Source organism: Staurois parvus, unplaced genomic scaffold (genome assembly GCF_062004578.1).
Source record: "Staurois parvus isolate SC_StPar_1 unplaced genomic scaffold, SC_StPar_1.0 ptg000884l, whole genome shotgun sequence".
NCBI classification, from domain to species: Eukaryota; Metazoa; Chordata; class Amphibia; order Anura; family Ranidae; genus Staurois; species Staurois parvus.
This window is the reverse complement of record NW_028318680.1, coordinates 221,439-247,042: the sequence shown is the minus strand read 5'-3', so window position 1 is coordinate 247,042 and position 25,604 is coordinate 221,439. Positions and strand designations below refer to the sequence as shown.

The 25,604-nt window shown below is 38.6% G+C and overlaps 1 protein-coding gene across 3 annotated transcripts in view; it reads right to left on the bottom strand.

The window, feature by feature from the left end:
• The window catches only part of CNKSR2 (connector enhancer of kinase suppressor of Ras 2), a 426,708-nt gene that overhangs the window by 211,751 nt on the left and 189,353 nt on the right, over window positions 1-25,604 (bottom strand). For all 3 annotated transcript variants that reach the window (XM_089656051.1, XM_089656052.1, XM_089656053.1), the window contains 3 exons: window positions 15,544-15,677; window positions 10,516-10,727; window positions 7,504-7,593 (listed from right to left, as the gene is read on the bottom strand). In XM_089656051.1, the coding sequence (XP_089512177.1) occupies window positions 7,504-7,593; window positions 10,516-10,727; window positions 15,544-15,677 (436 nt within the window). The remainder of the gene's footprint in view (window positions 1-7,503; window positions 7,594-10,515; window positions 10,728-15,543; window positions 15,678-25,604) is intronic.

Here is a 25,604-nt window from a genome sequence, read left to right as displayed (position 1 = left end):
CTGCTTGAGCAATCACATGTGAGTGGCTGTGAATAGCTGCAGGAGCTGTGGAGATGGAGATCAGATTCCTCAAATCCAAATGCTGATGGCTGAGAAAATCCTCCTTCAAATTTTCACTGTCTGGGATGTGAACAGCGAAAAGGGCTAGAAAGGAAGATAAAATCTACTTCCCTTAGATTGATGCAACTTCTGATGCCTGACTGATGTAGGCCACAGCTGTGACATTTTCCGACTGGATTCTTGTCAGGTGTTCTTGCAAGAGACAAATAGGAGAACAAGGAAGATGCCACTGAGTGTAGTATTAGTATGTGGTTTATTCAGCAAAAGTAAGTAACACTCACAAGAGAGTAGAAAAGCAATCACTTGTCATCAGTAATGCACAGGTACAGTGCAGCCCAAAGTCCAGGGATGGAGTCACGCTTCCACGGATAGTGGGGAACGCCATCACCACAGTTCCGGCATGGGAACACCAACTGGAAGTGAAGGAACCAGCATGTAACACATCTGCAGGTTGAAATGATGTCACTGGAAGAAGACCAGTGTTGTGCAAGCAGGCTATACGCTTTGAGCTCACCAGCTCCTTCTACAGGCCTGTAGAACTGATGACAAGTAATCACTTTTCTACTCTCTTGTGAGTGTTATTTACCTTTGCTGAATAAACCACATACTAATACTACACAGTGGTGCTCCCTTGTTTTCTTATTTGCCTTTCTACACAAAGCCTGCATACAAGGAATGGCTGCCACAGTGGATGAGGGTACCCCTGTCCACACATATGGACTTATAAACTGCACCCTGGGCCTTTGCTATCCATCTTAGTGTTCATTCCTTCATGTCCCTTCACTTGTAGTTTCACCTGTTGCGCCTCTGCCCACCCTGTTTATGTTCCTCCAAGAGAATCCAATGTTAAAAGAGACAACTGAATTGCTATGAGTTCCAGAATTTTGACGAGGAGGTAGGCTTCTTTTGATTACTATGTTCCATGCACAAAATGGACATTCGGTACTGTTCCCCAGTCTGGCTGACTGTCCCTTGTAGTGAGAGCCTTCAATGTCTTTGGAGGAAAGGGCTTACCTCATTCCAGCACTGGGTTGGAATTCCACTACACTAGGGAGAGTCTGGCCTTGAAGTACAGATGCATTATGCAGCCCACGGACCAAGTCTGGGTGCCCTATGTTGCCAAAATGTTGATTTGCAACAGTTTGGAATGAAACTTATATTGTATAGTTTGGTTGCCTTGGTTGTGTTGAAGGAGAAATAATAGACCATGACCCTTATGCAATCATGAAGTCCTTCCCCTGGGTTTGGGCATGATTGAGGATCTAGTTAAGACAAGAAATAGCAGGATCTACCACACGAAATGATCACTACTTTAGGACACTTTCATCAATAGGATACTGCTGGGTGAAGTGTTTGGAGCAGTAAAAATCTTTTTTTCTAGATGAGGCTAGTCCCTATACAGGACAGCTAGAAAGTTAAAGATATTTTTTGCATTTTAAGGAACCCAATTGTGGATACCTTATGACCGAAGGACATTAGCAAAAAGTTGAGGCTAGCTGGGAATGGGATCTGTTATATAGGGGATGTCCCTCTAACCTTCTTCTGAAGGCATATAACCAATTGATGATGATGATTAAAGATCCTATGTCCTGTACTGTACAATTACAAAAAGGACATTTAAAGTATATCTAAGAAAAATACAGTCACAATAACATGTGATAGTACAAAATTATAAAAGAGACAAAAAGGTGCGACACTCCAATTAAGCATTATTGAACAATAGGGACATTCATAAAGTGGAGCAAACAGGATAAATCTTTGCAGAAAATGTCAAGAGTTGCATATAAATTCAGCTGTCCAGATGTCTGGATCGACTAATTGTACTTATAAGCAATGCTAACTGGTTTTAACCTCTGCTCACATATTCACATTAAAAGTGTGTTATAGATACAGTGCCTCTTAATCAGGCTCTATGCACAGTTCTGTAAGAGAGGAAGTGAGCCAACTGTAGGAACAGGGGTGATAATCCTTGGAAGGCCTGAAAAAATGCACTGATTTGGTATTGTTCCAGGAAGATTTGAATTTTGTTTCACCATTGCGTCTTTGCATGCTGAACTAGTAATTTTAATAATAAATTGCAAAATGAATGACCTGGCAATATACATCATATCAATGCTTGTATTTAAAAAAAAAAAAAAAATGTATTGGAGATTTTTTAAAAAAATATACAGCATTGCCATAGCAATTGCATTAGCAAAGGATTGTGGAAAGTCAACGCATGACCAGGGGCGGACTGACAACTCATGGGGCCCCCGGGTAATAGGGGATCATGGGGCCCCTGTGTCCTACCCAAACTCTAAAAAGCCTATGAAAAAAGTACCAGGGACATCTCATGGGGCCCCCTACTGACCCAGGCCCTCGGGCAGTGCCCAAGTTTCCAAATGGTCCGTCCGCCCCTACGCATGACCATAGCTCTTTATGGTACACTGATCTCAACGGATGTTCCATGAAATATAAACACAATGATGTAATCCAAAACTTGTTTTATATAGAAGAATAATCTTCTGATTTACCCAAAGAGAAACTTAATACAATAGTTAGAACAGCGATGTACAACTGCCTAACTTGGGACTGAGGATTTAATTGTTGTACAGAGTAAAGCCTGTACTATCCAGGACAAAGGACTGCTCCTTTAGTTAAATTTAAGCACACTAGAACTTATTTAATCTGACTGAAGGCAAGCCATGGATTCCATACCTTGTAGAATCTTTTGGCGTTACCATCTTTATGAGCCATAATAACAAAGCTACTTCTTAGTTGTTTAATAACTTCTCAGTGGCTTGGGATCACATCTGACTTCCAATTACGTATCACTGTTAATCTAGCGGCCATCAGAATATGTAATGTGATTGGTCTAAGCAACAGTGGTAGATGTTCCAGGTTTATATTTAAGTTGCTTGTTCAAGATTTTCTTTGATTATCACTCCGGTAACAGAAGATATTAATCTAAATGTGGCTTTCCAGTAGCTTGTGGAATGAGGACAAAACCATAAAATATGGAGAAAAGTGTCCACTTGGCCACAGCTCTGCCAGCACTTTAGATTTTTGTGTTGTAAATTTTGCGGTGATGTAGGAGGTGAGATGCCATCTAAAATGTATTTTCTGTGCAATTTCGCAATATGTAGCTGATGTTGTGTAGTATAAGTTATATTTTAGGGCATTTTCTCATCGTTTATCGGTGAAATTGGTCACACGATCTAATTATAATTTTTTAAGGGGAGGTGATTTCACAAAGGTTTGTTTTGATTGTAGTAGATTGTAAAACAAGGATATGCCTTTAATGTCAGTATGCGTGTTATTCCAGAAAACCCAAGCTTTATGCGGTACCTTAGTGCGCAAGTAGGAGTTGTTTTTGAGAAAAGATATTCTTACATATGTGTAGTAATCAGAGTTTGCTAGAGAGTATGATTGAGAAAGTACAGAGAATGGAATGAATTTACCATTTTTTTAAGAGGTTGTCAATTCGAGTGATTCCCTTTAGTTCCCAATCCAGTCAAGGGAGGTGCGGAATATGTGTTTTAAGGGATGTTAAAGGAGTCCATGTTTTTATAGTTACCCAGATTGTGGGTTGAGTACGTTGAATTGCTGTACCTTGGATAGAGGTGGCTAGGAGTGTTGAAGAAAGGTTGTTTGGGAACACTCAGTCTTGCTCAATAGAAGCTCAGTGTTTAATGGTGGAAGGATGGAACCAGTATTTGATATGATCTAATATACAAGCTCTGTAATAGTCTTGCAAGATTGGTAAACCCATTCCACCCACTCTTTTGTGTTTTAACAGACTAAATTGAGAGCATCTTGAATTTTTATCTGCCCAAATGAATTCTGAAAGTTGGGATTGTAAAGTTTTGAAAAATAAGGTGAGTATCTCAAAGAGCAATGCTCTAAAGTAATAAAGAATTTTCAGTAATAATATCATCTTATATGCAGCTAATCTGCCCGACCAGGAAAGATAGAAGCATTTGAGTCTTTTTAGCTCAGACTGTTTTTCTTGTATAAGAGGAGTAAAATTTATTTAAAATAAATTACAGCTAGGAGTAGTTAGATGTATGCCTAGATATTGTACTGGATTTTCTGACCAATGGTAAGGGAAGCAATTACCTAAATTGATTGATATGAAAAGCATCATCAATGGCTATAGCTAAGATATTAGTTTTTGAGGCATTTATTTTATAATAGGATATTTTGTTAAACTGGCCTAATATTTCAAGTACAGTTGGCAGAGATTTATTTGGTTCTGAAAGGGAAAGGATGACATCGTTAGCAAAAAGGGTGAAGGAATGTGATTTTGTAGAAGAATAGATGCCTTTTATTTGTGGTTGATTTTTAATTTTTTCAGCCAATGGCTCCATTAGTAAAGCAAAAATAAGTGGTGTGAGTGGGCATCCCTGTCTTGTACCATTGATGATTTTGAAATGATCAGAAAACATGCCATCTGTGAATACATATGCAGAGGGGGTGAAATATAATGCTAGTATGGCATTTCCCATCTCTCCTGAGATGCCAAACTTCAATACATGTTTGAGATAACCCCAATGGATTCCAATGAAAGGCCTTCTCTGCACCTAGTGAAAGAAACAGAGAAGGGCACTTCAATTTTTCAGCAAGATGAAGAAGGTTAAGGATTCTTCTTTTTGCGTCAAGAGCTGGTCTTCCAGGCACGAAACCTACCTGGTCTTGTTTCACCAATTTGGACAGGAACTGGGCAAGTCTGGTAGCTAGCAGTTTAGCATATATTTTAATGCTGACATTGAGTAAAGATATGGGTCTGTAATTATGTGGGGAATCTAATTTCTTGCCCGATTTTGGTAGAGTAATAATTGTCACCATTAACCTTTCCAAAGAGAATGAAGCTTTGGAAGCAGCAGCCTGAAAAGTCTTTAACAAGTATGGGCTAAGAACATTTTGGAAAGAATGGTAGTATTCCAAAGAAAAACCATTGGGGCCTGGGGATTTATTAAAAGGAAGTGTAACTATAATTTTTTCTAGTTCTTCCTCGGTAAATGGTTCAATAAGGGCTGCTAGATCTTCCTGGTTGAGTTTTGGCAATGATAATGAATCCAGGAATTTTTTAATATCTGCAGAAGTTGGTTGTGGAGTATTGTTATCTGTATGTAAGTTATAGAGATTGTTTTAGTAGCTTCGAAAAGCATTTACAATTTCTTTTGGGTTTGTTAGCCTATTTCCTGTAGTTGGATGGTTAATAGGGGAAATTTTTTGTTTGATAATATTTTCCCTTATTTGTTTTGCTAGCAGCTTGCAAGCTTTGTTGCTGTTGCTATAAAAATGCGTCCTCATTTTTCTTGTGTCATTATTGTGTTGTGAGAAAAGTAATAATCGGAGATCATGTCTTGCCTGTGAGAGTCTTACACTGGATTTATAGTCCTGTGACTTTTTTTCATATTTTCTAGAACTCCAATTTGAGAGATTAAAGGGTTACTAAACCCAGAACTCTTAATTCACTATATCTGGTCTCCCACAGTACACAGAACATGGAAGTGAAGTTATTTTAGTAAATATAAACTGCTAAATACCTTATCAGTTAGAGCAGTCTTTTGGCTTCTGTGTCCAGCCCAGCACTAGCTAAAGCTTGTAGGAGCAGGTTTCTTTCTGCTCTAGGAGGATGGAAATCCCCTGGCCTCTGTCTGAACAGTGCCGATTGGCCCTGTGCTGATCACATGCACTCTCTCAAGAAAATAAAAAACTGCTCTAGCAATATACACCAAACTGAGCATGTGCATGCCTATGGTCCAGTCTGGAGATAAGTGGTGGTTGCTTGAAAAAGGGGAGGAACAGAGAAGAAAGGATCAAACAGCCTTTTTACACAATGCAGAGGATTAACCCCTTAGGTTTCACAGTGAGCATAACAAGCATGCTTAACTGCATATACAGACTGATTTTACAGTTGTGGGTTTAGTAACACTAAGTCACTGAGCTGCTGGTTCCGCTGTTTCTTGATTGAACTGATGCATTTTATAAGGACCCCTCTAATAAAAGCTTTATGAGAATTCCACACTAGGGATCTGTTACGGAAGAGGAATTTAATTCAAAGAATTCTTTAATTGCTTTAGTGATTGCAGGTTTGTGTTCATGATGGTCGAAGAGAAAGATGTAATTTCGCCATCTATTTGCCCTAGTTTCTGTGCATGAAACCCTCACTGTTATGGAGATAGGAGCATGGTCAGACCACGTTATGTCATGGATAACAGACAGGTCACCATTTTTTAAAAGGAATTTGCCTACCAAAAACATGTCTATTCTAGAGTAAGTCTGATGCACATTCGAATAGGAGGAGTAATCCCTATCCATTGAATGTTGGCATCTCCAAATATCGTACATGAAATTGGAAGCAAGGAAATTAGCTAAGGTGGCTCTGTAATGTTTGTTGCGAGAAGGATCTGAGATATCTAATTGCCGGTTGGAAATGGCATTGAAATCTCCACATAGTACTACATGACCTTGTCTTACTGCTTGTACTCATTTCCAGGTTTTGGGTTTTTTTTAAGTAATTTGTTTTAGGTTTGAAGAGTATACATTTGTTAAAGTATACATTGCATTATTAATTTCACAAACAATAATCAGGTATCTACCTAAATTGTCAGACTCTAGGTTGAGAAGCTTGAAAGAAATAGTATCTGTAAAGGCTGCTGCAACCCCTCTTTTGGCTACTGCAACCCCTCTTTTTTTCTTAGGAGGATTGAAGCAAAAAATATTCGGAAAGCGGGTGGGAAAATTTAGGTGGCTTATTTGCTGAAAAGGGAGTTTCTTGAATGCACAAAATGTCACATTGCAGGTTGTGTGTCTCCTTCTATAGCATATTTCTTTTAGTCGGACTATTTAGCCCTTGACACTGAACAAAGTCACTTTAAATTCCATGGTGGTAAATACCTACGATAATGGTTGGAGTATATTGGGTATCGCTATACCACTAGCCAGAGAAGTAGGTGCTCGGGTGTAGTCAATTGTTTTATTTAGTATTGGTTATTGGACAGTCAGTTGACAATGTCATATCAATGGTTTAAATAAAACTATGTAATTAGTGGAAACACAGTTACAAAAACAAACCCGTGAGTTCATCCTATCTGGCAAAGTGGCCCCAGGACCTTGAAGCATGTCCCTCAAGTTGCTTGCACATTTTTGCAAATTTATTTGAGAACATTTTTGGATTTCCAAACTCCAGAGTGCTTTAATATGCAAAACTGGCATGGTTAATCTCAGGACTTCCTCCTACCAACCCCTATTGGACTTTGAAGCTGCCCACTTCATTTGATTGCTAATAAGGAAGTTCTGGAAGGTGGAAAGAGGTAGGCCATGGTTCGATTATGACAACCATGAATGCTATTTGTATATTATAGGGCCTTCGAGTTTGAGGAATTCAAGGACCTGGAGCGACTTTGCCAGGTAATGTGCGCCCACAGGCTTGCCCTAAGGCTATGAAAGACTTACCTCTTCTACTGTCTCGTTTTAACTTGTTGGGATCTTCATAATCACCAACCCAGTTATATTCTACAGGCATAGATATCGGTCTTAGTTTTCCTAAAAGTAAAAGGTAAAGGGATACTGATAAAACATATTGTACTTCTTTTCACACCAATAACATTGATTTGAAGCTTTGCTTATTTTAAAATATGGAACAGAAAAAAAAATTGTTGTGCAGCAAACTGAAGAAAGCTGATAGCCGATAAAGTCATTTCAATATTCATAAGACAGAAGCAAGTTGGAATTTGCAAGAACGTTGTTAGAATTCTTGCTATATTAGTGACCTGGAAAGAATTGATTTTTCTCAATCAAATATTTTACAGTGATTTTATGCACAATGATATGTGAATATAACAGGGTGAAATGCACCTTTGACTTGTACATTACAAAGTGGCATTTTGTGATAACTACTGATTGAAGGCACATGCTATATAAAACAGAATCCCACTTAAAGTAGTTATTTACTGTGATTAGGCAACTGTTTTAAGTCTAAGGAAGTCTTTGCCAGGACATGTAGATGATGCTTTGTTCTAGAAGTGAGGTGTTAATTAACCTTCCTGGGAAAGAAAAATGAGAACAAGCCTGTGAAGGCAAAAACAGACCCTTATAATAATGAAAGGCTGTATAAATACCATCTGTGAAAGCACCAATGCTGTAAGAGGGCTGTAAGGAGACATTATGTTGAATGTTATGGGGAAGGAGGGAAGAGCACATTTACATGTTTTTCTATTTTACATAGGTTGAATTTAAGATGTTTTTGTGCTACATTAAAGTTACAACCAGAAAAAATATAGTGTGGGAAAGCACCAATTCAGGTTTCAACTTTGCAACTCTCAATGGATTTACTATAACATGTGATCTTTAGCCTGAGGTCTCTTTCAAATGGACGTTTCGATTGGGTCCACCTGCCAGTTTTTCAGGCAGACCCGAAATCTCCATTGTCCTCTATGGGAGCGGTGAGTGTAAATCGGACATGTGTCCATTTACACCCACCGACATCAAATCCGATCCGACCTACAAAAAAGGGACAGATGGGGATCCAATTCCCCTTCCATCGGTCAGATGGAAACTGACAGGTGGTCCATTTTCATCCAATTGCCTATTGAGGAGAGCGAGCTGCTCTGTGTCTGCTCTGCAGCAGAGGAGCAGACACAGACCTGTCATCCACTTGCTTAGCAGGGATCAGTGGAGAGATCCCCTGCTGAGCAAGCGGATCCGCTAATCCTGTAGAAATCTTCTGTGCAGAGATACTGGTACCTTTTCATGTTTCTGTATTTCCAGTACTCCAATGGTTAATAGTTTTGTTTCTTCAAACAGAACTGCAGTGAAGAAGTTCCCAACAATGACCCACCCTTCTTCCCAAAGTTTTTTCATTGTCTTCACTGCATGTAGCAATTTCTGAAGCAGGGAGATGCAGATGAATGGAATGATGCTCTCCACCATTCCGAGACTGTATTACATGCAGTGTAAACAATTCAACAACTTTTCTCAATGGAGGAGGAGAGGGCGGTTCACCCTTGGACCATTGATGTTCAGCTTAAAGACCTGGAGCTGTTAAACCCTGCAGAGACAGGAAGAGGACCAGCAATCCTGCACAGAGGATTTCTACAGGATGCAGCTGTTTGCACACCATGGGACATACTTCATTACTGGTAAGTGATGTCACCAAAGCTGTAGAGGAAAAAAAAAGCATTTTTCGGTAAACAGTTTTAAATCCAAATAGCTTACATATATGTAACATACAAAGTGCTAAAGTGGTGTGACAACATGTTAACACTGAACATTCTGAATTAACCCTATGCACACAGCTAAACACCCTTACATATTTCTAACCAATTTTGTTTCATTAAACCGGAATTCTTGATTTGCTTGGCGAATTGTGGAGGAGAGCTATAGACCTAATCTGGTCACTAACCTGCACTATGCAACAGAAATGGAGGTAAAATTAGTGCCTAAATCCAAATAGCTTACATATATGTAACCACATATTAGCAGTGAGAATTACAAATTAATCCTCTGAACACTGCTATATACCCTTACATATTTCAAGCTAAAGACCTGAATATGTAATGCAATCCATGCAGACCAAGAGTCCCTGTTTTTATGCATACATTTGCTAGAAAATATGTAGGGGTTTACAGCAGTGTGCAAGGGGTTAATTTGACTGTTGTGCATTAACATGTGATCACATCCTTTTAGCATGGTATATACGTAAGATATTGGAATTTGTGCATTGAGATACCTCCATTTCTGTTTTATAGTACAGGTCAGTGACTGCACCTGGGTCTGTAGCTCTCTACCAACTGTGCCTGCCTGCTCCATATTGGCACTATATGTCCATCAAAGTATTCTGTAAGCAAGGATATATTTGGCATTTTGCACAGTAGAGTAGGGACTTGTCAGAGAAGGATCACTGATACATGTTGCCAGCTTGAATATGTATTGCAATGTGGGCATCAAGAATCCCTGTGTCCCATGTAAACGTTTGCTAGAAATATGTAAGGGTGTATATTAGCGTGCAGAGGATTGATTGGGAATTTATTATATGTGCAGAACATTTAAGAACAATCTTGTAAAGAGGGGATCTAGTCACACAATCCAAGCCAAACTGGAGGTTGTCTGAATGCTGGGAAAAATTAAAAGTGTGTTTTTTCAAAAACAGTCATTAGATTGTTTTTAGCCTTGACTGATAGCAGCAATAAAGGAGACATATGCTTAGAATTGCTCATATTCTTTTAATTCCTTTGAAAAAATAGGTTTCAATGGAACATCAGCAGGAGGACTTCTTTAAATATTGATATTTGGTGAGATCTGTAAAAGGTGGATTTCCCATCACCTTAGAGAGATTTCTGCTCACGTCCGGTCACATCTCTTGAACAGAAACTCTCATAAAAGACATGTAAGAATGTAAGAACTTTCACTAGTGAGCTTCAAACAATTAGATCATCATTTTATAAAATGATACAGAACAGCATTTACCATACGTAGGTGTGCTTTCTCTTCGACTTTGCATGCTAGCTCTTCCCTTGTCATACTCGTAGCAATATAACACTGCATCTTCCTCCACAACATTAAATCGCTTCCTATACTCTTGATCCAGAAAAGAGTTTGGGGACTCGGATCCTTTTGATACTGGCTTTCCAACAGCATGCCGAGTCACATCCTCACAGGGTAAGTTTCCCTTTTCATCCCTATTAAACAATAGATAGCACATGCAATTATATCCATCTTCTTTGCATAGTAACCATTAGGTAGAATTACAACTGTCAGAAGACAAATCATGTGTGTTGGGGAGTCTATGTCCACTGTGGAGTTACATATGAAGTGCTGAAAGACACTTAGTCTGTCTGTGGCTGCAGCACCGCTCCATACTGAAGGTCCAGATAAAAAGAATTGGCACTTCACACGAGGATGCATGTATCAGTGACACAATAACAACAGTCATTTAAAAATGGTCCTCTCTCCCTCCAGTGAGACAAAACAATTTATCAAGATGTTACTGTATGTTTGAAGTGGTGGTACAGTTATCTGCACAAGCTACAGTACTGCTAAGATAAAGAGTGAAGCAAGGGTGCAACTAAAGATAGCAATAACATTTGGTAATAGTAAGATGTATATATAGTTTATGAACCTTATTATGACACTCATTAAAATACGAATTATGTATCATGGGAGGGATTTCTGCTGAGATGATGATTTGAGAAATAGGAGGGTTACAACTGTAACAATGTTTCAGTGTGTGCAGTAGCCTGGAGATGTAAGATGTAAAAGTCCAGCCTAGAATGAATGGTTAGGATGAATCGCCTGATGACCCCTTGTTTTTCTCAGTAACTACTCTAGTAGCTCTTTCCAACTATTATGTCCATTACTACCAAGGTCATAATAAGAGGTCTCCCAAAAACCACATCTTGTTAAAAGAGCAGCTTGATGGTTTCCTGTGAGGGCCAAGTTAACCTTAAAGCTGAAATTTAGCAAACAAAAAAAAAAAATCCTGCAGCTTTAGTCACATCCCTTACATGTGATGAAGGGTTTCTTATGTTGTACAGAAATCTTCTATGGATGGATGCCGGTCCTCTTCCCGTTTCTGAACATCCAGCACTACAATGGTTAACAGCTTTAGGTCTTCAGGCAAAACAGCAGTACAGATGGTCCAACAGGGACACATTTCTTCCTTCCTCCTCCTCTTGAGAAAAATTCTTTCACAGATTACACAGCATGTAACTATCTGTGGATGAGGGAGAGTCTGATCAGTCACATGATTTTCTTCCCCACTCACATATTGTGTTGCAAGCAGTGAAATCAATAAAATAACTTTTCTCAATGGAGAAAGAGAAAGGTGGGGACGTTTTCCCTTTGGACCATCTCTACTGTGGTTTTGCCTGAAGTTGGTAACCATTGCAGCATTGAAAGTTCAGAGACAGGAAGAGGACAGGCATCCCTGCACAAAACATTTCTCCATGATTTAAGCTACCTGATGGCATAACCTTCATTATAGGTAAATGATGTGACTAAAGATATATGGAAAAACTTCAACTTAACATATTACTGATACATTACCTAAAATATTATTGCACATTGTTTAATAAAGGCCTAAATTTAACATACAACAATCTACAGAATATTAGATATGTAACTTTAAATTTTTTTTCATTGTATAATGATTTTCTAGACATCCTGAAATATGTACACGTTGCACAATCTAGACCTAGAGAGAACAGTCCAACAAGTCAAGGAGCAATGTGAAGCACGTGAAGGACACTAATCAATACCAACCAATCAGAATATATCAAGTCATGATCTCACTTCAGTAAACTTACATTTGATTGGTATGGTTAACTGGACTTTGCATAGCATCAATGTGTATTGCTGAAGACACAAGAGAGTCTCTCCAATCACTTTTTTCTAATACATCATTGTTGGAGAATATAATTACTGGCTAAAACAAATTCATCAATTTCAAAGCTTAAAACTAAAATTTAAAAAAGGGGCACAGCCAAACCTATGTTTTAAAACAGAATGTGCTTACCATTTTAACTAGCCCAATAAACGTTTCAAAAAGTGATATTTACTATAAAAACTGTAATAATAATTATAATATAGAATCTATCCAAAATTATTAAAAAGGTAAACATAAAATCAACATCATCTATCTCAGTGGTTTGCAAAGTACTACAAAAAAAAAAACAAAAAAAACAAAAAAACAAATCGCAATTTCAAAAAAATGAAAATTACCCTTTCATTGTTAAATACAGATTATTTTGCATTATGAAACAGAACATTGTAAGGATTGTTATTGGCATTAGGTGTCAAGGTCCTACCTTTTCCCAGAGGTTATGTTACTCCATGTGCTGGCATCCATCTTGGATTTCTGTTGAGCATGGTGGGAATTCTTTATGCCTTCAGGTCTCTGAGGTCCATCCCCCAGAGGGGTGTGGCTGATGACATATAAGCCTGTGGTCCGCACATGCTCTTTGCACTTGTGTCTTTGTGTTGCTATTACTCTGTTCTGACTCTCGTGACTCTCCTGGAATCTGACTCGGCTTGTGACTCGACTATTCTTTGTGTTCTCCTTTGATCTGACCCTCTGTTGCTGAACCCGGCTCGTGACCTGTGATTCTCGTCTGTTGTCCTGTACTGTTTTGTCCCGTTGTTGTCGACCCGGCCTGCCTGAGTACTCTATTGTCTTTTCCACCAGCTACACGCCATTGGCGGTGGCCATTTCCGCAACTGAGGTGTCCTGGGGGGCCGTGACCTGGTTCCTGGCTGCGTCAAGTCCATCCCCACCATCAGGGGCCCTGGTGAAGGGCAGCCTGGGACTTAGACTCCGCGCCCTGAGGGACTTCGGTCTGTGGGTGGTGGTTATCGTCAGCCAGTGCGTTACATTGTTTAGGCCTGCCTGTCCGTTCCTCAGCTCCTGCCCTGACATTAGGTTTTCAGGATATTTTTATTAACGATCATAGTTACCAGAATATTTTTAATATTGGTTGAAATTAGGGAATGTTTTTGACTGCTGTGGGTTATAATATTTTCAATAAATATAAACAATTTCCGGTCACTTTGAATATAAACAGTGTAGATCACCGTGGATATAAACCAAATACCCCAATGTTCAATATAATGTTGCTATTTCAATATAAATTCATGCACCCTAATAAATCTTCATATAGTCCACCAGTACTTAGTGCTCCATCAATTCTTTGTGTTCATCACACCAATATGACCTCTTCTATTCATAGTACCTCAAAGCAAATAAACTAAACATAGTGTATTATCCTTAGATACAAATGATATTGGTGTGTGTGTATCACAATCAGCATCACCGTGATCACCTACAGGTGAAACTCAAAAAATTAGAATATTGTGCAAAAGTTAATTTATTTCAGTAATGCAACTTAAAAGGTGAAACTAATATATGAGATAGACTCATTACATGCAAAGCAAGATAGTTCAAGCCGTGATTTGTCATAATTGTGATGATTATGGCTTACAGCTCATGAAAACCCCAAATCCACAATCTCAGAAAATTAGAATATTACATGCAATCAATAAAACAAGGATTGTACATAGAACAATATCGGACCTCTGAAAAGTATAAGCATGCATATGTACTCAGTACTTGGTTTGGGCCCCTTTTGCAGCAATTACTGCCTCAATGCGCGAGGCATGGAAGCTATCAGCCTGTGGCACTGTTGAGGTGTTATGGAAGACCAGGCTGCTTCAATAGTGGCCTTCAGCTCTTCTGCATTGTTCGGTCTCATGTCTCTCATCTTTCTCTTGGCAATGCCCCATAGATAGTCTATGGGGTTCAGGTCAGGCGAGTTTACTGGCCAATCAAGCACAGTAATCCCACGATACTTCCGGTAACATCTGACGTCACCTCTAACGCGTTCCGTCATCACGACTTTATATGGTAAGGTATTTGGGTTGACATGTGCTTTATTATTCAGACCACGGAGGAACTTGACCACTTAATCAAGTTTGGCATGGCACTGGTTCACAATATAGGAGGGACAGCTGACCTTGTAGTGGGAGCAGAATCTTGGAGCACTTTATTTGTTGGTTTACTTAACCTGCACCACCTATTGATTTGGTAAGGTGCATAGATTTAGAGATGGTTCACTTGATTGATTGCACTGTATGACCACTATTTGCAGTGTGGCATGGCACACATTCACAGTGTTTAGAGGAGTGTGGAACATAAAGCAATTGTTCATGAATTTGGGCAAGGGGAGGAATCTTATCACTGGATATATAGGTGATCACGGTGATACAGACTGTGAAACACACGCACCAATATCATTTGCATCTAAGGATAATCTACTATGTTAAGTTTATTTGCTTTGAGGTACTATGAATAGAAGAGGACGTATTGGTGTGATGAGCACAAAGAATTGATGGAGCACTATGTACTGGTGGACTATATGAAGATTTATTAGGGTGCATGGATTTATATTGAAAAAGCAACATTATAATGAACATTGTGGTATTTGGTTTATATCCATGGTGAAAGACACTGCTTATATTCAAGGTGACTGTAAACTGTTTATATTTATTGTCTACTTCCAGTGTGAAAGGATATACTGTACAGTCAAAGGGACTATAATTTTTGTAGGTGGGTTTGGTTTATTCTATAGAATATTTTCAGTCAGATTTTCCTGTAAATATCATATAGAAATATTTTATTCAAAATACACATTTTATTTCTGCCATGTACTTTAAAAAAATAAAATTTAACAACTTGGATATTTTTCTGCCATTGTAGTCAGTTTTATGGTTTTGTAAATTATTTATTAATGTTTAAAAAAAAGTATATTTTGGCACAGAGCAAACCACAGATAGTTAATAGAAAAGTGATCCTAGCCCCCAGAGACACGCACTGGGGAGTCTATAAATGTAATTGCACAACAATTCCACAAGTTTTACCATGCATTCACACATTTTAACAATTAAATTCAGTGGCATACAAGATATTGGCATATACATATGTAGTGAGTTTCCATTACATACCTTGGTGTATATGGCTCTGACGGCGGTGGGGGGATAAAGAGATCTTGAAGGGCAGTACTGTCCCTTTTAGTAGGTGTGCTGATTGTACTTGATGGGGTGGCAGCTCCACTGGTGGGACTTCTTGGAATCAGTGGCTAGAATTAAAACAAAGTCATTATATACTAAAACTGTTCAATTTTATTTAAACCCCCAATAATACGGTCTAGTGTAGGACTCTGGATCATTCCTCTTAGCTGAACTCCTAAACCAAACACCCAGAATAATGAATGCTTTGCCTAAATGTAAATAGTATATATACACACACTCACCAGCCACTTTATTGGGTACACATTGCTAGTGACATGAAAATATCCCACACACCATTACACTACCACAGCAGCCTGAACCGTTGATACAAGGCAGGAAGAATCCATGCTTTCATGTAGTTTATGCCAAATTCTGACCCTACCATCTGAATGTCACAGCAACTAGTCTGCTCGTTCTACTCTGACATGAACAAGGCATTTTTTTTTCACAACTGCCACTCACTGGATATTTTATTTTTTTAGGACCATTCTCTGTAAACCCTAGAGATGGCTATGCATGAAAATCCCAGTAGATCAGCAGTTTTTTAAATACTCAGACCAGCCCATTTGCACCAACAACCATGCCACGTTCAAAGTCACTTAAATCTCCTTTCTTCCACATTCTGATGCTTAGTTTTAACTTCAGCAAGTCATCTTTACCACATCTACATGCATTGAGTTGCCGTCATGTGATTGCATGATTAGCAATTTGTGTTACCAAGCAATTGAACAGGTGTACCTACAAAGTGGCCTGTGAGTGTAAGAGTATAGTTTTTACAATTTAAAAAAAAAGTTATTTAAAGTATATGTAAACCCTCACCTTATAAAACAACCCATTCAGTTTAAAAAAAGAAATGAAAGGCAAAACATTTGCTTATAGATCTAAAAAAGGGGAAAAATGGTATTTACTATTTTTTTTATAAGTTATCACAAACCCTCTGTTCTGGGAGAGGAGAAAAAGCAGCACACTGATCCTCCTAGGGGGTATGTCAGCAGAAGTCTTATCACTGGAGGAGAGCAGCAAGAGTTACAGCAAAGCTAGAACATTGACCATGTTGTGCTCTCATGCCTAATGTGGTCAGCTTTTATAAGTACAGCAGAGGGATTGGCAGAAACCAGGGATTTCACACAAAGGAAACAATACAAAGAACAAGATACTTTTTCATACAAGTACATGGCACAGCAGGCACATAACAGCAATTTGGAATGTTGGGTTTACATTTTTTTTTAAATTTCTATTTAATCAGATAACAAATGCACAAGGGTATTTCCTACTTACACCTTTCAAGTCAGCAAGGGGCAGTGTAAAGGCAACAACACTCTCTTTCAGTAGGATAACAGCTAATGTTATGAAAAGACCTCAACAGCAAGGGGGTCAGATTCCGCACACTGAAGAATGATTCAAGGAGGAAGGATGCGCAGTTAGGGCAGCACGATGCATACAACTGACTCAGACCTGTACAGCGTTCTATCAAGCAAGCAATCAGTGTTGGGGAAAATGTTTCAAGCACTAATGTACAGTGCACTATAAGGCTATTATTATATACACTCACCAACCACTTTATTAGGTACACCTTGCTAGTGCCAAGAAAACATCCCCACATCATTACACCACCATCACCAGCCTGAACCATTGATACAAGGCAATATGGATCCATTCTTTCATGTTGTTTGAGAAATTCTGACCCTACCATCTGAATGGTAAACCCTCAGCAACCAGTCTGCCCATTCTCCTCTGACATCAACAAGGCATTTTCATCCACACAACTGCTGCTCACTGGATATTTTCTTTTTTTGGACCATTCTCTGTAAACCCTAGAGATGGTTGTGTGTGAAAATCCCAGTAGATCAGCAGTTTGTGAAATACTCAGACCAACCCATCTAACACCAACAACCATTGCACAAAGTCATTAAAGCCTCTTTCTTTCCCATTCTGATGCTTGGTTTAAACTTCAGCAAGTCATTTTCACCACATCTAGATGCCTAAATGCATCGAGTTGCTGCCATGTGATTGGCGGATTAGCAATTTGTGTTACCAAGCAATTGAATAAGTGTACCCAATAAAGTGGGCAGTAAGTGTATATTACTATAGCTAAAGTCATGTCCTTACTTAGGCTTTTAAAACACATTAGTACTGCATGGTATCAGCGAAAAAGTGTATAATACTTAATCCATAAATGGGTTATGGGTTATGTAAGGACAACATCTACACTAAAAAGGACTTGATGATGTAGAAGTGCTATGTGTTCAACACACAAGAAGCATGCATTAAACTGCGTTGTTTTGGCTGTTACACAGTACAGCATGATCACTTATACATGGAGGACCATTCAGAACTCTAAATAAATATCTTTGGCATTGTCTGACCTGCAAAAATGAATATAAATCATCTATAATCCCTGAGTACATAGATCATGTTATAATTGTGTACACAGCATGACAACACCGCACAGTTCTTGCACTGCAGTATAAAAAGGAGAATCCTTATAGACCATTTCCTAAATGTCATGTGTATTGATGAGTGACTTTTTAATGTCCTTAATGCTCATGGGATAACAAATATACATTTGTCCACTGAAAGTAAATTCTGTAACACAACACAATTTAATATTTTATGAAGAGAAAGGGTATTACTTTACAGAAGGATGGGGTAAACCTGAAGAAATGGCAGAATTGTAGCAGATGGTAAGTGTACAAGGCGGTGAAGATCTTATGAAACGATGAAACGAAGTTTCATTCACATACCATTGTACGGTTTTATCCATTAGCTACAGAAATATCAGATGACATTTCTTTTGTGAGCCTGATCTGAGATTAAACAAATATTTATAACATTCAGGTCTGCTAATAAAAGTAAGACTGATATCAGATGGGCAATTCTGTCACTAGAAACAAAATCACCAATGGAAGGATTGCTAAAGAGGCTGCCTGTCTGCCCCTATGGAATCGATCTCCCTGTAAACCGATGCAGCGAGATGGGAGAAAAATCTTATTGCATAAGCTACAGAGGGTGCAATTACATAATGACTAGCAGCAGCCTTTTAGCAGTGCTGTTGCTGGCAATATCAACAATATAACCAGTGGCAGGATCACTAGCAGCAGAAATTGTCCATCTAACATAAACCCTTATGGTGGTGGACACAGGTTTGTTTTAAGAGAAGCAAAAGAGTAATTATAGACTGGCAAATGATGAATCCTGGACTATAAGATGGTAAAAAACTCAAGTCTCAGTCCACTGATTTCCTAGGAGGCCAAAAAGAAGACCCCTTCAGACAAGAGTGCATCATCTTTCAGATTATGTAATTTTAAATCTCAATGCAAATAATCTATAAAATACATTAAAATTTGTATTCCTAATATGTTTAGTGGTACTTGTGAATCCTTTAGCAAAAGAAAACAAAACTGTTATGTACTCTTACAAGGCATTTGATTTAAACAAATTGTTATACTGTATACTTTCACATGGCACAATTTGTTAACTATACATTGAATTAAAAAAAAAATCTAAACTCAAAAATTAAAATAGTTAAGAGATTTAAAGTCCTGAAGCATATGAATCGGTCCTAAAGCAAACATGTTGCTATCTTTGCATGAGCAAAGCACAGATTTGCTTTAAAGTGCTGACCTTGCTACTTCAAGTACAGAAGGAACTTTTATTAGACAGGATTAAACAACATTTAATGATTTAACGTGTTTAATTTGTGTTTTAGGTCTTCCTGAAATTCTACTGTAAATCTTAAACATTGACAGAAGGCTTCATTTTCTTTTTGATCCTTATTTGTGTTTTACTCTTCAGACATACCGTAGCTAGAAAACTGTACTCAAAATATAAGATATCATGAGAATAGATGTTATGCTTTGCTTTAACTTGCAATGGAAAGCAACAGAAAAAATAAAATTAAAACAGAAGAAGCTTTAATGTGCTGAATCTCTAAAACAGGAATGTTAACAACATTCATGGGTCATATACGTATTTCCTCCATTTACAAATTAAAGACACCTGAAAACAAAGGAAAAGCAGAAAAGATGCTTTGGTGTCCACTAGCCACAGAAGGAAACCATTAGGGCTACTATATATCGGTAGAGACATACTGTAGATGGCCATCTTGGGGAGGCCAGCATCTTATATTAGATGCTGAAATCCTGCGAGATTAGGGTGGACTGCTTGATAGGGAAGTGCTTAAATAGCGGTTTCTGCATTATGTGGAGCACCTGCAGTGTGGGAATAGATCGGAGACAGAGCTTCGCTTATTAGGGAGAGAGTAAAAGCAGTGTTAGGGAGAGGTACCCAACAAGGAGGGATAGAGTAGGTTCTCCCTAAAGGGTATCAATTCTGCCAGCTTCTTGGAACTGTCTATCCCCACCAGCCAGAAATACTGAAAGGACCTTAAGGACCTCAGGACAACCCAATAATCTGGATACCGCCTCTAAGGAAAGTGCTTCTTAAGCATTCTGTGCTATTTAAGCTCATATTGTATAGATATTGAAAAAGTGTTTTATTGACAGGTATTACCCTTCTGCTTGAAGAAGTGTGTAACCCACAACATATTTAGTGCAATATCTGTAAATTATCTTATTTATGTGATCATTCAATATGTTCAATAAAAAGTAATATTTAAGCATCTACGTGTGTTGGCCATCCCAATTGTTGATTTTGCCAGTTTAACCCCACCACCCCTTCATTTGTAGGATTTCTCTCAGCTGGATGCACAGAATTCATTTTATCCTTTACCAGAATATAGCCAGACACCTGTGCACTTTGTGCTTAGGTCTCTGAACGAAAGTCTGATATATTGTACCTGGACTTCAGCATTCAGAGTACAGATTGAGAGTATGCCAAAAAAATTTTCTTGTGTCAGACACAGTGAAACTCATGACTATAGTGTCTCACTCTAGGGAGACTAGAAGGAAATTAGAACTACTTGGACATATAGTTCTGCACCTGTGCATGCTGTGATTGGGACGGCTGTGACGTGCATTTCCTTAGTAGCTTTGAGCTGCTATCTGGACATCATATCCCCAGTGTTGACTCATGGTTGCAGCCAGGCTACAGAATACACCCTCATTCCTTCATTTTTGCCCCTCTGGCCTGTGCTGCAAAAGGTCCTGCTGATGGAACTAGCTCTCCCTGGACTAACAGGAGCATTCTATGTGAGTGGTGTGTTAACCCCTTGCTACTGCACCTTATTGTTGTGATTCTGCTGAACTGCCCCTATTTCACCATATCGCTGTGATTCTGCTGAACATTCCCTTTTCCACCATATTGCTGTGATTCTGCTGAATTGCTCTGTTGCACTGTTGCACTAGTATTGCCACTACAATACTGCTAAACTATCTCTTTTGCACTATATTGCTGCCACTTATTTTCCTGAATAGTCACTGCTGCATTCTATTGCCACCACTCTGGACTTTGCTGTAGCATATTACTACCCAGTGATCCTGCTAATTGTCCCTGACTGGACCCAGATTTGCGACCACTGGACTCTAGACTTAAACCATTTGCAGTAGTATATTACAATTCTGTGATCCTGCTAATTGTTCTGGGCTGTACCATACTGCTGTCCCGCAACTCCTTGGACCTAGCCCCAACTCCACTGCCTTGATTTTGTGGTTTTTTGTGCACTTAACCTTTACCAACAATGGTTGTAAATCCTTTGTTCACTGAACCGATTAAAAAAAGAGCCCCGTGCCAAGGGTGCTGAACCACTCTCAGTCTGTGTGTGTGTTCTATTCTGCCTACACCTCCATCATAAATAACATTTCCTTCCAAGATTCAAAGATTTATGGGTCTGTGCAGAATGCTATAATGAGAAACATTGGTCATTATGCATGACCTGCAAACCACCAACTTCAAATCTGATTACAGTTGTTAGATGTAACGAAAAGGCAGCAGCATATGACATGTTAGTGAACAGTCACTGGTGCAGAAGGGTGTATCACCATTCCTAGACATAACATTTCTCTATGATTTACAATCACCCTCCCACTGCTACATGATAAATTGTTCACTGCTCCATCCTTTCCAGTTCATTTGGTGTTAAGATGGGGCTATTTTGCTTTGAAATGCTTTATTAGATCGGTAATATATTTTGTGAATATCAAGTGGTGAAGCTGAATGCTATGGTGGGAAGCGATGGATTATATAGAGCACAACAGCTTTATTTCTCCTCATAATGTAAGCCCAGATGTAGGATTATTTTTAAATGGAAATGATGAGGCAAGAATTAAAAAACATTGAATGATAATTAGCTATATTTGCGAACATGTGGTGTTCCTGGATGCATAGTAGATTTAGATCCCATTCCCATCACTGCAACATTACATTTTGTATTCCAGAGTTTAACAAAGTTCGTTTGTCTGCACCAGGGCAAGGTTTCCATCCGGGAGCCTATAGGCACACGTTTTGGTGCGTAAAGCAAAACCAAATACTAGGATCATCTTTTTACCCAGCACTTTCTGGTTTTAGTGGTCCTAACCTTGTATAAAATGTCATAATACATAAATAAGCTAATATGAAATGACTGAGCTTTTAATGATGTTGGAAAAAATATGTATCCAACGAAAATACTCTCCTTGCCTCTCCCACCTTAAAGAATGAGCCTTATGGAGAATCCAGACCTGCTCCTCTAGCTGATAATACTTATCATCTTGGCTGCTATGTGCATCTGTTGGGATCAGTGGAAATACCTGGCACTTCCAGATATGGAGAGCATGCAATGTTCTCCCCTTTCTCCCACTATGCAGTTCTTGGATCTGAAAGCCAATTGTCAATCCCAAACACACAGGGGTCAGAACTCAGATCCAGAGTACCGATAAGCATATGTGTAGGAATGGGGGTTGGCTATAAAGAGATCCTGTCACTTTGTCCTAGATGGGTGATAAATTCCTGTAACATTTTCAAATCACATTTTGACAGATGGGTAAGTATGTTGTATATAAACATGTAGATCGAGAAAATACGAACATTTTCTCTTAGAGAATGCACATACAGGTATTATTTTGTTGCAGATTGCTTTTAAATCTTTAAGTGAACCTAGTAGCATAGAAATATAACATGTATCCTAATGGCACGTTTTTGTATGTCCAAACTCTAGGTCTTTCATCCTGAGGGCTTGCGTAAATGGAAAAATCCACCATGCTTTTAGGTGGATTTAGTTGCATTTATGATCAGATTGAGGCGCTTCTAAATTCCTTCATTTGTGCTTCTGACCTACATCTGACATCCTTCTAAGCAGCATTAAAGACGTTTCATCACATTTGAAAAATCATAGTTGAACCCCCCAAGGGATCAATTGTAGCACTTTGTCCCATTCAGATCCTTGGTCCCTTGTGCATTTTTATTTCATTTCTGTGCTGTAGCCTCACCCCAGGCTGTAACCCAATTTATGGGCATTCCTATGAAGGAGGTACAGCACAGCAGCTACTGGCCCCTCTTTCCCTATCTCTGTATAAAAGTGTTGCAGCCTGCTTTCTCTTACACAGCACTGACTGTGTCTAAATAATTTTTATATCTTCCCCTTCAGCATTTTTGGTTGCCTGAATGCACTTCAGGAAAGTAGTACTATGCAAACTAGTCAGACACAGCCAGCACTGGTAGGGCTATGTAATCAGCCAGCTACTTGTAATCGTTTGCGGATTGTGGCAGTAAAATTCTAGAGGCATGTCAAGGCAACTGAATGTTTACTAGCAGCCAGCTGATTTGTTGTAAATGGAGCTGACTGCTCCCCTTGCTGTGCCGAATGATGGCACTCATCTGAAACCTGCTGCTAGAGACAAGCGCTGTCAACCAGTCCTAATTAAATATTCATCTCCTTGCTAGCAGAGTAGTCAGACATAATGGGGTGAGGGGTGTGTGTGTGTGTGTCTGTGTGGGGGGGATGGGTGCATTGTTTACCATGCTAGCTTAGTAGTGGGGCCAAGGATCAGAATGGGACTGGGCGCTACATGAAATTGATGTGGATTTTACTATATTGTTTTATGGGATGATACTTTTGCTTTAGCCTGCTATTTTTTTTTTTAAACTTATATGGAAGGAAACACAATTGTGATGTAAAAAATCTCATATATACAACCCCTTCATTATTCAGTGAACCATTGGTCCATTAGCCAAAGAAATGTTGGGACACCCCACCCATGTGCTCATTTCAGTAACATTTACCCATTTTCAGGACTATACAAACTACTTTTCCTGACCTCTTCAAAAAAGAATAGATTGTCACAAGAAAATGTATAGATTAGAAATTCACTTTGACTTTATTTGATGCATGTAAATACAGAATGGTTGATACCGAAGCCAGAGAAAGCCGGGCAACCAGTATATTCAGAAGAACTTTGAGCAATGACAGCCTAAGTACTTCTGTCAGTACAGGTTTCCTTTAAGTAGAGAATTGAATGACAGCTCCAAAGCTTGTCACTTGAACAATGGGGGAGATTTACTAAAACTGGCGTGCACAGAATCTGGTGCAACTGTGCATGGTGGACAGTCAGCTTCTAAATCCAGCTTGTTAAATTAAGCTATGGTAATAAAACCTGGAAGCCGATTTGTTACGATGACCAGCTGCACCAGATTCTGTGTGCACCAGTTTTAGTAAATCTCCCCCAATAAGTCAGCAAAAACAGTTTTATTTTTATCCTAACAAACTATATTTAACTACTAAACTACTTGCTATTACACAGCTGTAATCCTGTATAGAAACTTACAATTCTATGCAGTCGGATGGGCAATTGCAGAACTGAATAAGACATCTGCCAAGCTTAAGAAACCACAGCATACACTACTTGCCCTTTTCAATCATGCGTTGATTAATTACAGAAACCTTCTGCCATGTGACTGAACTGCATTATTGTGTGATCGATTAGAAAAATGGAAGAAATAAACTCAAGGTCAAGGGAAGAGAAACCTGGATTTCCTCCTATACTCCACACCTTTCAAGCAGCCATTTAGTCAATGGATGCAGTTTTGCTTTATAATAGGCAGACTTCCTACTTTGGGTATAGATACTTGTATAAGACATTCACACGCAACACAATTTTAAAGGACCATGGTGAACAAACTTTTGGATCATATAGGTCTACTGAATCTCATTATAATGGAATACTTCTTTTGTTTACACTTGTAAAAACGTGGGATGGGAGCAAGGAGGCAGATACTATCCTTCAAAGGTGTTTAGGATAAATATTAATTCTCCACATAGCCATAATGGCCTGAAACAACAATCATAGGCAATTACGAACACCACAATGCCCCTCCAAAGCACTAGCTAATCTCTAAAATGTAAAGATAAACTCCAAGCAAAAGGCTAAAGACACAGTTCAAATACACACAGGAGAGAAGTTTTACTTGTTAAATGATTTGTAGCTCTGTCTATCCTGTACTGAGATTTGAACAGCTCAACTACATACCAAAGTCCTGCCTGGCACGAGAGAGGGGCTGATCTTTTTCTGCTGCAGTTTCACTTTAACGTACTTGCAGGGTATTCTTTGTGTCAATTGAGATGCCAGTACTCTCCTGTCATTTAGGCACCACCCAACACTGTCCCACCTTCACAGCAGTCCCTCTACTCCCCTTTTTACAGAATAAACCAAATTATTATGCAGACATTCATATAGCACTATATTGTAAAGCATAGCACAGTGTTTTATAATAAAATATATGGACATAACAGTAAAAAAATCAATACCATAGGAAAAAAGGACCACTCTTATAACCTATTTACACAATGTCCCTTTCTCAGCACAGATGAGCCACTGCCCACATGGAAGAAAAATATATTTGAAATATATTTTTAAAATATTCTTCCCAAATATATATATATTTCAATAACTATATATTACACTGCATTTTTATTACAAAATATATGAAAAATATTTTTAACAATAAATTTTCAAATACTGTATGTCTTTAAAAATACAAGTCTATATTTCTGGAATGCATTTACAAATATATGCAAAGATATATGTTAAATTACTTTTTTATATGTTAAAAAAAATCTGAAG